This window comes from Cucumis melo, chromosome 2 (genome assembly GCF_025177605.1).
Source record: "Cucumis melo cultivar AY chromosome 2, USDA_Cmelo_AY_1.0, whole genome shotgun sequence".
Lineage (NCBI taxonomy): Eukaryota > Viridiplantae > Streptophyta > Magnoliopsida > Cucurbitales > Cucurbitaceae > Cucumis > Cucumis melo.
In genome coordinates this window covers 2,985,790-2,998,949 of record NC_066858.1, presented here as the reverse complement: position 1 = coordinate 2,998,949, position 13,160 = coordinate 2,985,790, and the positions used below count along the sequence as shown (strand labels likewise).

At 29.3% G+C, this 13,160-nt stretch overlaps 1 protein-coding gene across 3 annotated transcripts; it reads right to left on the bottom strand.

Moving 5' to 3' along the window:
* Positions 1 to 2,183: 2,183 nt before the first annotated feature.
* LOC103492415 (probable serine/threonine-protein kinase PBL16) lies at positions 2,184 to 6,018 on the bottom strand. 3 transcript variants are annotated; one of them, XM_008452784.3, is made up of 6 exons: positions 5,126 to 6,018; positions 4,178 to 4,485; positions 3,951 to 4,098; positions 3,162 to 3,298; positions 2,926 to 3,049; positions 2,184 to 2,822 (listed from the first exon to the last, which is right to left on the bottom strand). In XM_008452784.3, exons 1-6 carry the CDS (start codon positions 5,187 to 5,189, stop codon positions 2,419 to 2,421), a joined length of 1,185 nt encoding a protein of 394 aa, XP_008451006.1. In that variant the 5' UTR covers positions 5,190 to 6,018; the 3' UTR covers positions 2,184 to 2,418. The 3 variants fall into 3 exon arrangements, with proteins under 3 accessions (XP_008451006.1, XP_008451005.1, XP_008451007.1); XM_008452783.3 differs by having other exon boundaries at positions 3,162 to 3,313; positions 3,963 to 4,098; positions 5,126 to 6,017; XM_008452785.3 differs by having other exon boundaries at positions 3,963 to 4,098; positions 5,126 to 6,012.
* Between the last annotated feature and the right edge of the window lie 7,142 nt (positions 6,019 to 13,160).

Genomic DNA, 13,160 nt, shown 5'->3' with positions numbered 1-13,160 from the left:
CATTGGATTAGGTGGTAAAGTTGAGCTTAATTATCGTAAAGAAAAATATATTGTTGGGTCAAGTGGATGAGTTTGGTGAACTGAATAATATGGATGACTTGGTTAAATTATATTTAAATCATTGTCAATGTTAAAAGAATTTATTGATTTTTTGATTGTATTTGTCAAATATATGCCAATTACTGTTAACACAACGGTCTGTTGTTAATTTGATTCATTTAAACAAAAATTATGTACTTGATTTTATTTTCTTTTAATTAAAACATGTTTCACTATTTTTTACATGGAATTTTAAAAAGTTGAGATAAAAATGATAGAGATATTTAAAAAGATAAAATAAATAAATAAAAATAAAGATGGAACATTTTTAGTGATACTCACAAATTATATATCAATTAAGGTTTTGGGTTGTAGCTTCAATTGGTTTGTGTATAGTAATTGTTGACTAAAATTTTGTTTTAAAACATTCACAAATAGTAAATTGAAATAATAAATATCATAGATATTTAATGGTTATATTTTCACATGTAGCAAGATTTTATTTTCTATTAGTGATAGACTTTAGATAGGATATTATTCAAGTCTATCTCGAGATAAATAGTATTCTATCACAGTCTATAGTTAATAGACGGTAATATTTTGCTATATTTGTAAATATGTTCAACAATTTTGTTATTTAAAATAAGTTTCCAATATATTTTAGTTACAAGTGGATTCAAACTCTCTGTAACGAATTGATGAGTAATACGTTTGCATTTGTTTTTCTTTATAAGTTTCTTTTAATACGATGAAAGTAAAGGATTTTAACAACATATACCTTTGTCACTAATAAGTATATGTTAGTTAAGTAAGTTGTTAGATGACACTTGGGATGACCAAACTCGAAATGTATACACGTTATGTATTATATAGTAAACCATGTAAGATTACCAGCACCCTTGCATATGTATTATTCGATATCTCTTTCTAATGATAGAATTGTTCTCCCCATCTACCAAGGGACATATCTAACAAACAATTATCTCAGAGTTGATCTTTACTATTTATATACTATTTACACTTTCACGCTTTATTTGCTTGTCGATTTTGTTTATGTTACAATAAGATCTCTAACCATCTTCAATGGTATGAAGTCTACTAGGTGAAAGCAGTACCAAAGTTGTGAGATTTACGTGTAAAGTAGACAATATCATATTATTACAAAGATACTCTGACATGAGTACTTAAGTAGCCGAATATCACGAGAGTAATATCCACGTACTTTGTGTAATTGAAATTTTCCTAGCAATTATGGATCTTCTTTCTATTATAAATTTAAATACATGGTTACTCACTTATTAAAAATTTATAAATCTTAATGTCATTCAAGTTTAACTCAAAAATCATTTACATGATTTTCTACGGTAGAGATGGAAAATTTGATCATCATCTCTACAATCATTGTTGTACTATTTCTTTTAAAAAATTAAATAAATAAAACACTTGAAAACATGTTTCCATCCTTAGACTTACTGATTTTTTATTTTTATTTTTTTAGTTGTGTTTGAAGATCACTCATTTCATTGTGGAGTGACAGAGGGATCGTACCATTAGAACTTTCTTTTCATGCGTTTTTGGGAGGTCTGGAGAAAACTACAATAAATAGGATTTTTTTATCCTCCCTTCCCGAAAGCAAAAGGAAGAACGTGAAATTCTTTTTCCTTCCTTCTGCAGGGACCGGGAGATTTGAAAAAGGATCTTAGAGTGTCTAGGATCAAGCCATGAGGGTTCTTTAACGCCTTATTTTTTCTTCTCTTCGGAGTTATTTCACAAAGACTTGCTATGGTAAGGAAGAAGGGGGAACAAGCACACTTGGAGAGGGCAGTACAACGAAAAATAAATTTAAAGGTCCCTCAATTCAATTATTTGAATTAATATCTGGAACTTGAATTAATTCTATTATAGATTACTTTATGGACGAGGTCTTTAATTCAAGTCTAGAATGGTTCAGCTATACCAAGGAAAAGAATAAAAGAATAGAAGAAGCATCTGACTCCTTCATGCAAGCCCCACTTAGCTCGGGGGATATAGCTAAATTAGTAGAGCTCCTCTCTTGCAATTGGGTCGTTGCAATTATCCTTACCCATTTATTTAATTCTATAATTTAAAACCACTCACTTAAAACGCAACAAATACCCTCAAAGTCTATAAATCACTTTGATCCATTCTTATTTCTATTTCCATTTGAGCTATAAAATTTGTAACATTTAAAAACATTTACAAATCATTTTGGTATTACAAGTAGTGAGAAAAGTATTAGCAAAGGTTAAAAAAGTAAACCATAAGTTCACCATAAAACAAAAATTCCACATCTAAAAAAGGAAGATGAAATAAAAACTCAATACAAAAGGTAGCTGTGAAAGCTCCCATGGCCTCCCATTAGTTCAATTTCAAGCCTTCATTTTCCTTTCTCCTATTCTCGTTATTAGCAACAACAGGTGAGGAAGTTGTTTCAGATGCCGCTACTGCATCATCGATTGTTTCTTGTAACGGCTCCAATGAGTCGACGATGTCTCTCATCAGCGGCCTCGCTTTTGGGTTCTTGTTCAAGCAATGATAAGCGAGCATTGCTGCCTTGTGAAATCCTTTGACAGGATATTCTCCTCCTAGTCTAGGATCGACAATGGTCATTAGCTTTTTCTTCTCTTTTAGGAGAGGAAGAGCCCAATCGGTAAGGTTTTGCTCTCGAGCTGGTCGAAGTTTGTCCAGCGACTTTCTCCCTGTTAGTAGTTCGAGAAGAACAACTCCAAAGCTATACACGTCGCTCCGTGGGGTCAAATGTCCTGGGCAGAATAGATAAAGACTTAATGAGCAACCAACCAAAGTCTAGTCCAATCATTCGAAAACCATTTGAGAAGAAAAAAAAAAAAGGACAAGAACTTGTGCCTGTCAATATGTATTCTGGTGCAGCATATCCGTAAGTTCCCATTATACGAGTAGAGACGTGAGATTTGTCACCTACTGGTCCATCTTTTGCGAGACCAAAGTCCGAAAGTTTTGGATTATAGTCCTGTTGTTGAACCAAACTGTTAATGGTCAAGTACTCAGAAAATCTATAGGTTTAGACTTCGGACAAAGACTCTTATAAACAGAGAGGCAAAAGTACTAATAACAAAACCAACCGAATCGAGCAGAATATTCGATGTCTTAAAATCACGATAGATCACGGGCTTTTCTGCTTCGTGGAGAAATGCTAGTCCTTTCGCAGCACCAAAGGCAATTTTCATTCTAATGGACCAAGGCAGAGGAAGCAACACTCCTGCAGCATGCAAAGCTAACATAACAAACCACCGATAATTCTCCGAAAGACAGGTCAAGATAGTACAAAATTCTATAATCGTTAAACCATCCCAACAAGTAAATGTCATTTACACAATGGTAAAATTCCTTGATATATTTTAAGAGTCCTCTAAAACTAAAAGTAGCTTAAATTTCAAAAGGCAGCCTTTTAAGCTGGAAGACACAAATAACTGTTTGCTTGACTCCTAATATTTTCATTTCAATCCTAACTTATTTCCTAAAACAAAAGAGACGAGCCACTTTTGTCATCTTGTTTTGTCACCATCCATAGATTTTATAAAGCAAGGGCATAAAAAAATCCATCACATTCACTTTCTATGATGTTACCGTCAAACACGCAAACTTTGTTTTCTCATCATGATAACGACATGCCAACCTAAAAAATGCAGGCTTTAATGTCTTACTATCTGTTTGTATTTCATTAATGTTGATTGCCACGTGCAATGCTTCAATACTAAAATCGATATTCTTATGATATGTCGAAAGAGTCTGAAACCGACTATGGAATGGTTATGGTTAAACTGTTTCCCCTATCTGCAATGTTGAAAACTCAAAAAGCACAATACAGATGAAGAAATTAAGGACTGCACGAAGAAAATTTTTGGATTTACTTGGCTGCTTACTTGAAAACAAATTGTTTTCCACACTCCCCCTAGGCATGTACTCATATATGAGAACACGATGCTCGTCTTCGCAACAGTATCCAATCAACTTTACCAAATTTGGATGAGAAAGCTGCCCCAAAAATATGACTTCTGCCTAAAAAACATTAACATCTTTATTAGAGAGAGCAAATGGAATCAAATGTGGGCTACATAAAGGGAAAATAGAAAACTACCAGCCATTCCCTGTGGCCTTGATAACTATTAAATCCATCATGAACCTTAACAGCTACTGGAAGAGGAACGATTCCTTCTCTCAAATCCTCAGTAATGAATCCTTTATAAACACTTCCGAACCCTCCTCCACCCAACACACGGTCCTGTCTAAAATTTCCAGTGATTAACTTCAGCTCGTCGAACGTAAATGCAATCAAGGGATTAGTGGCCGAGTCACGACGCAAGTCTTCTACTTCTTTGGGGTTAGAGGGCAAATTGTGTTCATTGTTTCTTGTATAAGGCGATGTACTCTCAACTTTTGGAGATTCTGGGAAACATCATGGAAGAAAATACATTTCCACTTATATAATTTCTCACAAATTAACACCAATAAGGCTAATTTGGATAACTAGAAGGAGATAGTACAAAGCAAAAGGAAATAAACAAAGCTATGATTAAGAAACATGTGTAGGGATACTCATACAACAGATTAAAAATCCCAATATATAAAGTGAAATTTGACTAATGCACTATTTGCCAATAAGGGTCTAGAAGCAAAGATAAGAGCCAACCCACTATCGTCCATTCCCACTGTTGCACATTTGAAGATAAAGAAACATTACATCCACTTTCTAAGTGGATAAACAGAGATTTTCTCTCATTACATATTTTTTCCAGATCAAAACAAATCAACTACCAGATTTCTTCACATATCTCTTCATATTTTGCTAAAAGATGCCTTTCATACTAAAAGAATAACAGATTAAACAAACAAGGTCCAAAAATAACTAAGAGAAGCCCTGAAATAGACATGAAAACACAAAGATAGAACCATAGATGATCAAAAAGACAGACAGAAGAAGAAAACAGAGATTCTTCTTCATAATCATCATAGAAAGAAAGGGCAAAGAACATAACCAAATTAGTATCAAAATCCATTAGTTCATATGATCGTATAAGAGTTTTACCTGATTTTGCATTAGATGAGACCCTATTAACCGTAGGTTCCCATCGATACCAGCAGTTCCCCATTGAAGCAACCCCCCACAAAAAAAAAAAAAAAAAAAAAAAAAAAAAAAAAGAGAGAGAGAGAGAGAGACACACACACACACAAACAACCCTCAGTTCCTCAGTAACCCACCATCGCCAAAACCAGAACGAACAAAATCCTCTAAGAAACAAAGAGAGAAAAACGAAAAATCAAAAAGGGGAAAGAAGAAAAATGACAGAATTGCCTTGAAAATGAAGAAAAGAGAAAAGAAAGGATGGGGGAAATGACAGATTGTTGGTGAGAGAAATGGAAGAAGAGTAAGAGAGACTTCTTCTTCTTCTACTTCTACTCCTACTTCTTCTTCTACTTCTTGAGGGTAATAATGATGGGGCTGAGAAGGATTGATGTGGAGTTGTTGGGTTTTTGGCTATGGCGGAAAATTGAACGGACCCACAAAAATTTTTCAAAAGGGTTCTTCGATTTTGTACTATTTGTTACAAAAAAGGTTGCATTTCACAATTTCATCATCATAATCACTATCGGCAAGGGAGTTTTTATTCTTAGTGCGCATGAACATAGTGCTCCCACCATTCTTCTTCCTTTCCCCATCATCATTCTCTCTCTCTCTTATACCTTTTCAATTTCATTCTTTTAACAAATTTTCTCTTTCAATTTATACCCAAAACCCAAATCATCACCAAACCCCCCCAATTTCTTACCGGTAAGAGTCAAAGAAACGGAGAAAAGCACCAAGATTTTCCCAACCCAATTGGAAAAAACAATGATTTAGAAAGTGGGTGTGTATGTTTTTTTAAATCTTGTAAAAAAGTAGTCACCAAAACAAAATTATTGTTAAACGGGTAGATGCGGTTTGATTTTTTTTTTTCTACATAGAGAATGAAATCAGTGGAGAAAGAAATGAAGAACAAATTTCTCAAATTGTGTTATGATCTTAATGCTGAGTTTATTGAAAATATAAATGTAATTTGAGAGAGGTGGTAATAAGTCATAACGTAACATAATCATAACGCGTTGGAATAGAAAAATAGTGAAGAAATAAATGAAGAGAAGACGAATGTGCAATTGTGCATATGCTTAGAGCGAAAGAACAGGATCTTCGTTGTCGTGTTGTTCGATTTTTATGAAGTTTCTATGCATGAATGCATGGAGCCTAAGTCGGTGGAATTTCAATGTTTATCTATATAGTTATTTTATTTCTATGTATATATACGTCTCGATTCGCCCCTCGTTTGATATTTGTTTTAGTTAAATTTAGTTTTATTATCTATTTTTCTAAATTTAATATTGTTGAATGCTAATGTCAAAAACTATACAGTAAAAAGAGATTGAAATTCACATGATAACAATTCTGCAAAATAAGAAGATCTGTTCATCAATTGGTGTTAAAATAAAGAAGTGATCAGAGTAACAAGTTAATAATCCATGAGTGAATAGTTGACCCGTTTTTCTTGAAGTTTGATTTGTTTATATGGACAGAAATTTGAAGTTATATTAGAATAATCGTTTAGGTCGTTGTGTTCAACGTGTGAATCGAGCATTTTTCTAAGTTTACCTTCTCTTGAACTCATTTTGGTCCTAAGGTGATGTTTCGAGGCAAGACATATCATGCTCCCACCCGAAATACATTCCTTCTTTGTGTTATCGGACACGAACATGACTTGAGCAGCTCCAATGTCTTTGACGAGGCATCAGAACGCCCAACTTTACTTAAATTTGAACTTAATTTCATAATAACATGCTTGGCGATAAATAATAGTAACACTTAATTTTTTGGAAAACTTTACAATTTTATTAATAGTTTCCTTTAATCAGATTGATTTGAGCCACTTACTTTTATATTTCAATAGTAACTACTTGAACTCTTGATAAACTTTCTGGTACAAATATTATTTTTAAAGTTAAAGTGAACTAATGAATGTTTGAGTGTATGTTCGCTAAAATGAACGAGTAACACACATTTCATTGAGTAAATTAAAGGGAAATACATACATTTCCAATTTTATAAATGACTTTGCTTATTATTCTTTTAATATCATATCTAATAGGCACATCTCTTTGAAACAAGTATTGAATAGATATTTCAAGTACCAACAATTTTGGAGGTTGTTTGGTCCACCAGCTAACTTCAAGTTGCTATAAGCAATCCAATTTTAATAGCAAATGCTAATAGAGCTTGAACATTGTTAGCAACTTTATATTTTCATCTTTTTCTTTTTTTCTATTTTTTCACAATTTTCTTTTTGCTTTTTTACCTTAATCGAGTAACTTGATCTCTTTCCTTAATTTAAGTTTTACATTCATCGAGAAATTCCATCTTACGACTCTATACCTAGATCACAAAACTTATAAACACAAATTTTCCTATTCAGTTCAAATATAAATTATACAAATTAAACAGTGAATTGCCCTCTCATTCTGATATTATTTTTCAAAGTCCAATAATCTCAAGTTGGGACAACCAAACTCCAAAATTCATTCGATTAAAGTTGAAGCAGGAAGACAACTTGTCTACTCATCAATATCGATTGATAAAATTATAATTCGAACCAGTCATTTCATCTACATCTTATATATATAGAACGCCTCTATTGGTAAATTTGATAATTTCAAAATATATAGAAAAATAATAAAATGAACTTGCTTAGAATAGTAAAGTACTTTGACAAATTTAAATTTTACCCATTATATAATTATATATAGTGATTTTATTGTTGGCCAAGATTGTAAAAAGAGAGTAAAATTAGACAAACGCAAAGCTAAAAGGGGAGATAGTCTATAAGCTCAATATGGAAATTGTTTTCTTAATTGATTGATTAAAATATAGCCAAAAAAGAAATTGATTTATAATGTTTAAAATTAGTATTTATTTATGTTTTAATAATAGATATTAAATTATAAAAAAAATAAATGTTTGATTTGTCATTTGTTAAAAACCACAAATATTAACCTCAAACTCTTAAATTCTTTACAATAGCAAACGAAATTGGATTATGAAAGAGCATGGCATTGACTTCTAACAAAAATAATAATAAGCAAATCAATACATCGTTTCAGTCATTGTCATCCGGTTTGAAGTCGTAATTTCTAGGGTTATTTTCAAGTATAGTAAAAATGATATAAATATTAAATATAAAAAATTTCGTTTATTAGTGATGGTCGATAACATTTGGCTATATTTAGAATAATTATTCTACTCTTTGTATAAAATTATGAAAAAAAAATTAATCCGATGGTAATTTTGAGTATTTATGAAGGTTACATATGTATAATAATAAAATTTTTGAAATTATAAAACTAATTTAACATAATTAAGTTTTTCAATACATGGATATTGGAAAATTATAGAAAATGAAACATTTGAAAAAATATTTACCCTTCATGCAAAAATTGTAATCAAATTTGTTTAGTGGTTTTATCGTAAATAGTTTGTCTACTTTTTCTATTTTTGAGAAAATCTTTTGATATCTTAATATTAAAAGATCAGAGTGGTTTTATCTACTTTGTATTAATTCTCGTTGTTACGGTAAACTAAACTAACCTATTTATTAATCTCTTATTAATCTTTTTATATATTATTTAGTTTCGATATTTTTAATAAATTTTGAAAATTGGGGTTAATTCATTTCATATGGTTAAAAAATCTTAACCAATTTGTTTCCTAAAAAAAGTCACAATATAATATGGAGATCCTAACTTATGATTTCAAAGGGATGTTAAACATGTCACAATTAATACATAGCTATGTTTAATTTTGGCTACAAAATATAAATTTAATAGTTTTTTATATGAAACTTTCAATGAATTGAAATTAGAAACTTTTTTTTATTTTTTGTTTATGATGACGACCTTCAATATAATTCTCGATCACTAAAATATCCAAACTAACTTGGTTTCAATCATAAGTATTGAGTTAGATCTGAGTTGCTTATGATCGAAAATTTTGAAACAATGAACAAGTTCATTGTCTTAAGATTCAAGCAACTCCACAAATTAGGATAATCCGTTCTTGATATATAATTCAACATATAAATTGCAAAATTTCAAGAGGTTGTATGGGCTAATCTTAGAACAAGGACAAATGCCAAAACTTAATTCATCGCTATTAGACTCAAATAACCTAGTTGCAATAGTTTAAGTGATTGTTCGAGGGAATGACTAAGACTATATTATAGTCACATTTTGTTGCAGAAAATACTTTTTACAAGTTTTCAATTAATTAGTAAACACTATTTCAAAACCTCCAATTTGCTATCGTCTTTACTATTTGCCACAATTTTTTTATCTTACATTCATCATTTTTATTTTCTTGATATACTATTTATGATTTCGTTTTCAAATTGAAATAGTTTAAACACCAAACACATACTATTATAGTCTCGACTAAAATAATCTACACCTCGAACACAAACGATTATAATCGAACTAGAATTAGAATAACTCATTCCTTGCCCTAAATATCCCCTAAATATCATTTCAAAGAAAATCATACTGCCACATCATAGTTCACAATAACAAAACAAAGACACCCCTACTTAAATATATGTATATATATAATAATAATAATAATAATAATAATAATAATAATAATAATAATACATCAAAATTATTAAATAAAATAGAATTATGATTGAAATGAAAAGAAATCCACAATAACAAAATATGTTTTATTTAAAATCATAAAGACCATTATATATAGTTGTGGAGATTCATTATGCTGCCTTTGTGTACTTTACTTTACTTGAAAGAAAAAGACAAGATGGGGTCTCAAGTTGATGAGTAGTTGTGTTCATTTTGCACTCTTGTTTGTTTATTGAGAAAATCATAGAAAGTGAGAATGGAGAGATGACCACAAGCTTGGACTTTGATATTCCTAAAATACCACTAAAAACATCATCTTCCCACCCACCACACAATTCCTTTTCTTAAAAAAAAAAAAAAAAAAAAAACTATTATTTAAGAGTGTTCGGAACAAGTAGTAGAATTGCAAACTCCAACAAGTTGTGAAGTACAAAGAGTCATTAACTCATAATTCGCAGTATAGAGTTAACAAAGCATAAAACTGATATGTTTTTATGTTTTTAGTCGTGGGACTCACGAATTTTTTAGGCGAAACAACGAGTAGATTTCACAGTTCTACACTTTTCAACTCTCTACTCTAGAGCTTCTTGACCTAAACATCTCCAAATGCTCAGTGACTTTTTTTTTTTTTTAAAGAAATGTTAATTTAACTTCTGTACTATTATATTGCATCATTAAAAAAAAATTGAACCGAGATTTATTTCAGTTAACTGTCTTGTAAGTGAAGCAAGTTAGAGATCGTCAATTAAATTTTCATTTTAAAACTATTAATTATGCACGATGTTCACATGTGCTTATGACTTTTTATTGGATCACATACTTCCTTTATGTTTTCTTTACTTACTTAGAAAGAATTACATGGTAACTTTTATGCTACTTTGGTGGAAATTTTGAAAAACAATAGTTTTTTTTTTTTTTTTACATGGAGTGAAAATAGTAAGATAGTTTAAACAAATTCATTCGTAGAGATATAGGGTTATAATTGATATAATTTTTCATTTTGTATACCATAAAAATTTACCTAAGACTTGGGTTCAAAAGTAAATGGATGTGTAAATAACCGAGAAGTAAAATATAATTTTACTTCAGATATATTGTGTACGTTTTAATTTATGTCACTGTAATTTTAAGTATATTCGATAATTTTTTAAAATTTATTCCAAGATCTTAGTTTAATTTTTTGAAAAAAGCATCCAAAGTTATGGTGTAATATTAATTTTAGGAACGTATTCAAATATTATTAGAGTTAATTATTAATCAACATCGTTTCATCAGTTCACTTTCTTTGTAAGGAAAACTAGTTTTAAATTTTACTATAAATAATATTTATTTGCGGTTGTTTTCAAAAATAGAAAAAATGTAACAAAATATTTATGAATATAACGAAAAATTGTCTATATAAGTGACGGATAATGATAGAGACCAATAATCCACAATTATACTGTACAAATTTCTATCATTAATACACAATAACATTTTGTTTTATTTATAAATAATTTTATCAATTTTGTACTTTGAAACCATTATCGTGTTTATGTTAACTTTGATTGGAAAAAAATTCAAGAAAAAAAAAGGGAACAATCGATGAGATTAAGGTCAAAGAGGGGTGGCGACACATCTACGTATAAAATTCAATATTCAATATAGAATAACTATAGCATCTCATATCAATTTTGTAGGTCATTTATGTGTCCACTCTATTACTATTTGTTACTCAAAATAATTAGGCCTTTATACACTTGTAGTGATTGCCAATATAATATTTGAAGCCTCAATATTAAAAGCAACATTTCTTATTAACAATAACAAAGTGGATGACCGATTAAAAATACGATAAAATACGTCATACAGGTTTTTCGTTTTGCATATATGACACTTTTTAGTGTATGAAGTGTAATGACATTTTATGAGTTTTCTCTTCTTTTTTTTTTTTTTTTTCCTTTTATTTTTGCAAAGTGATAAGTCTGAGTTATAGATATGGTTCTTAAAATTAATTTTGTCAAAGCAACAATAAGTTCAATAATAAATCTTCAAAAGTATGGCGATTGGCCTCTAATATAATTCCAAGGGAATTATATGTATAGCGAGATAATTTAGAATGTAAATATAGTAAGTTTTAAAGTCGTAAAGAGAATTATATGCATAGTAAGTTTTAACGTTTCATTTAGAATGACATAGAAACAAAAATGTTAGGTAAGATTGGTTATATGTTAATTTAGAACGTAGGTGAAAAACTACAAAATAAATCTTAGATCACATGAATTCTGTACTATCTATCTTGAGATAAAGATGATGAATTTTCCCACCTCAAAATTTGTAGAAAAATAAGAACAAACATTAATTAATAAAAATTTACATGGAATATGATGGATGTCGTTAGAAAATGTTTTGTATTCAAATATACGATGAATATACATTCCATTAAGTTTGAATCGTAAATATTTTGACATTAAATTTCAAAATAAGAAAACTGAGATATATATCGAAGAAAATATATAACTAAATATTTATAGGTTATTTAAGGCTAATAGTGAGTTATTATAATGGTAGGTTATTATAGTTTGATTAAAATATATTGGATTTGTGATGTATATTTATTTAACTTGAATTATAATAGTATGTGTTTGGTGTGCTAACTATTTTAAGTTGATAAGATAATAGTAAATACTGTAGTAAATAATAAAAAAAATGATGAATGTCAAATATTAAATATCGTAGCATTTTGAAATAATGTTTACCGTAGCTAATTAGAGACTTTTAGATTATATTTACCGTAACAAAAAATGATTATTATAACCCTAGATAATATTTATATGTCATGCCAATTAATAATGAATATTCTATTTTGAAAATTAATTTTAAAATAAAAGTTTAAATGTCTACATGGAAAATAGTAAACAACCTAGAAAATGGACGAAATAATGATAAACAATAAGGGCCGTTTGAGAAAAGAGTTGGGTTATGATAAACCAGTGAATATGTGTTTGGAAGAAAGATTATGATAATATGTATTTGGGGAAGGGTTATGTAATGAAATTTATTTTTGTATACATTTTTTAAAAATCTGTATTCTAAATTCAACATACAAGTTTCGTATATTTAATTTATCAAATTGTCCCATTTTCGTCAAACAATTTTCAGAAATTTTTTAAATATAACATCAATTTTCAACATTTTTTATAATCACTATGTGTCAATAAATTATTAGTTTAAATACTTTTTAAAATATTTGTTGTGTTATTTAAAGATTCAAAAGCTATTTAATTTAATATTAAATATCTGATTTGATTTTGTTTTAATTTTTTATAAATTTAATAAAATTTATTTTTTAGAAATTTAATTTTAAGAGAAATAGTTTAGATATAGATAGATTAGTTTTATAAAATATTTGAAAAGCTAAAACCAAATAAAAG

What these genes read in the sequence shown, in the direction of transcription:
- LOC103492415 (XM_008452783.3), bottom strand. Translation starts at nt 5,189, where the DNA reads ATGGGGAACTGCTGGTATCGATGGGAACCTACGGTTAATAGGGTCTCA. An exon ending in CTCATCTAATGCAAAATCAG is followed by an intron (nt 4,486 to 5,125) that starts GTAAAACTCTTA and finishes GATGTTTCCCAG; the next exon opens with AATCTCCAAAAGTTGAGAGT. An exon ending in GGAAAACAATTTGTTTTCAA is followed by an intron (nt 3,314 to 3,962) that starts GTAAGCAGCCAA and finishes TTGTTATGTTAG; the next exon opens with CTTTGCATGCTGCAGGAGTG.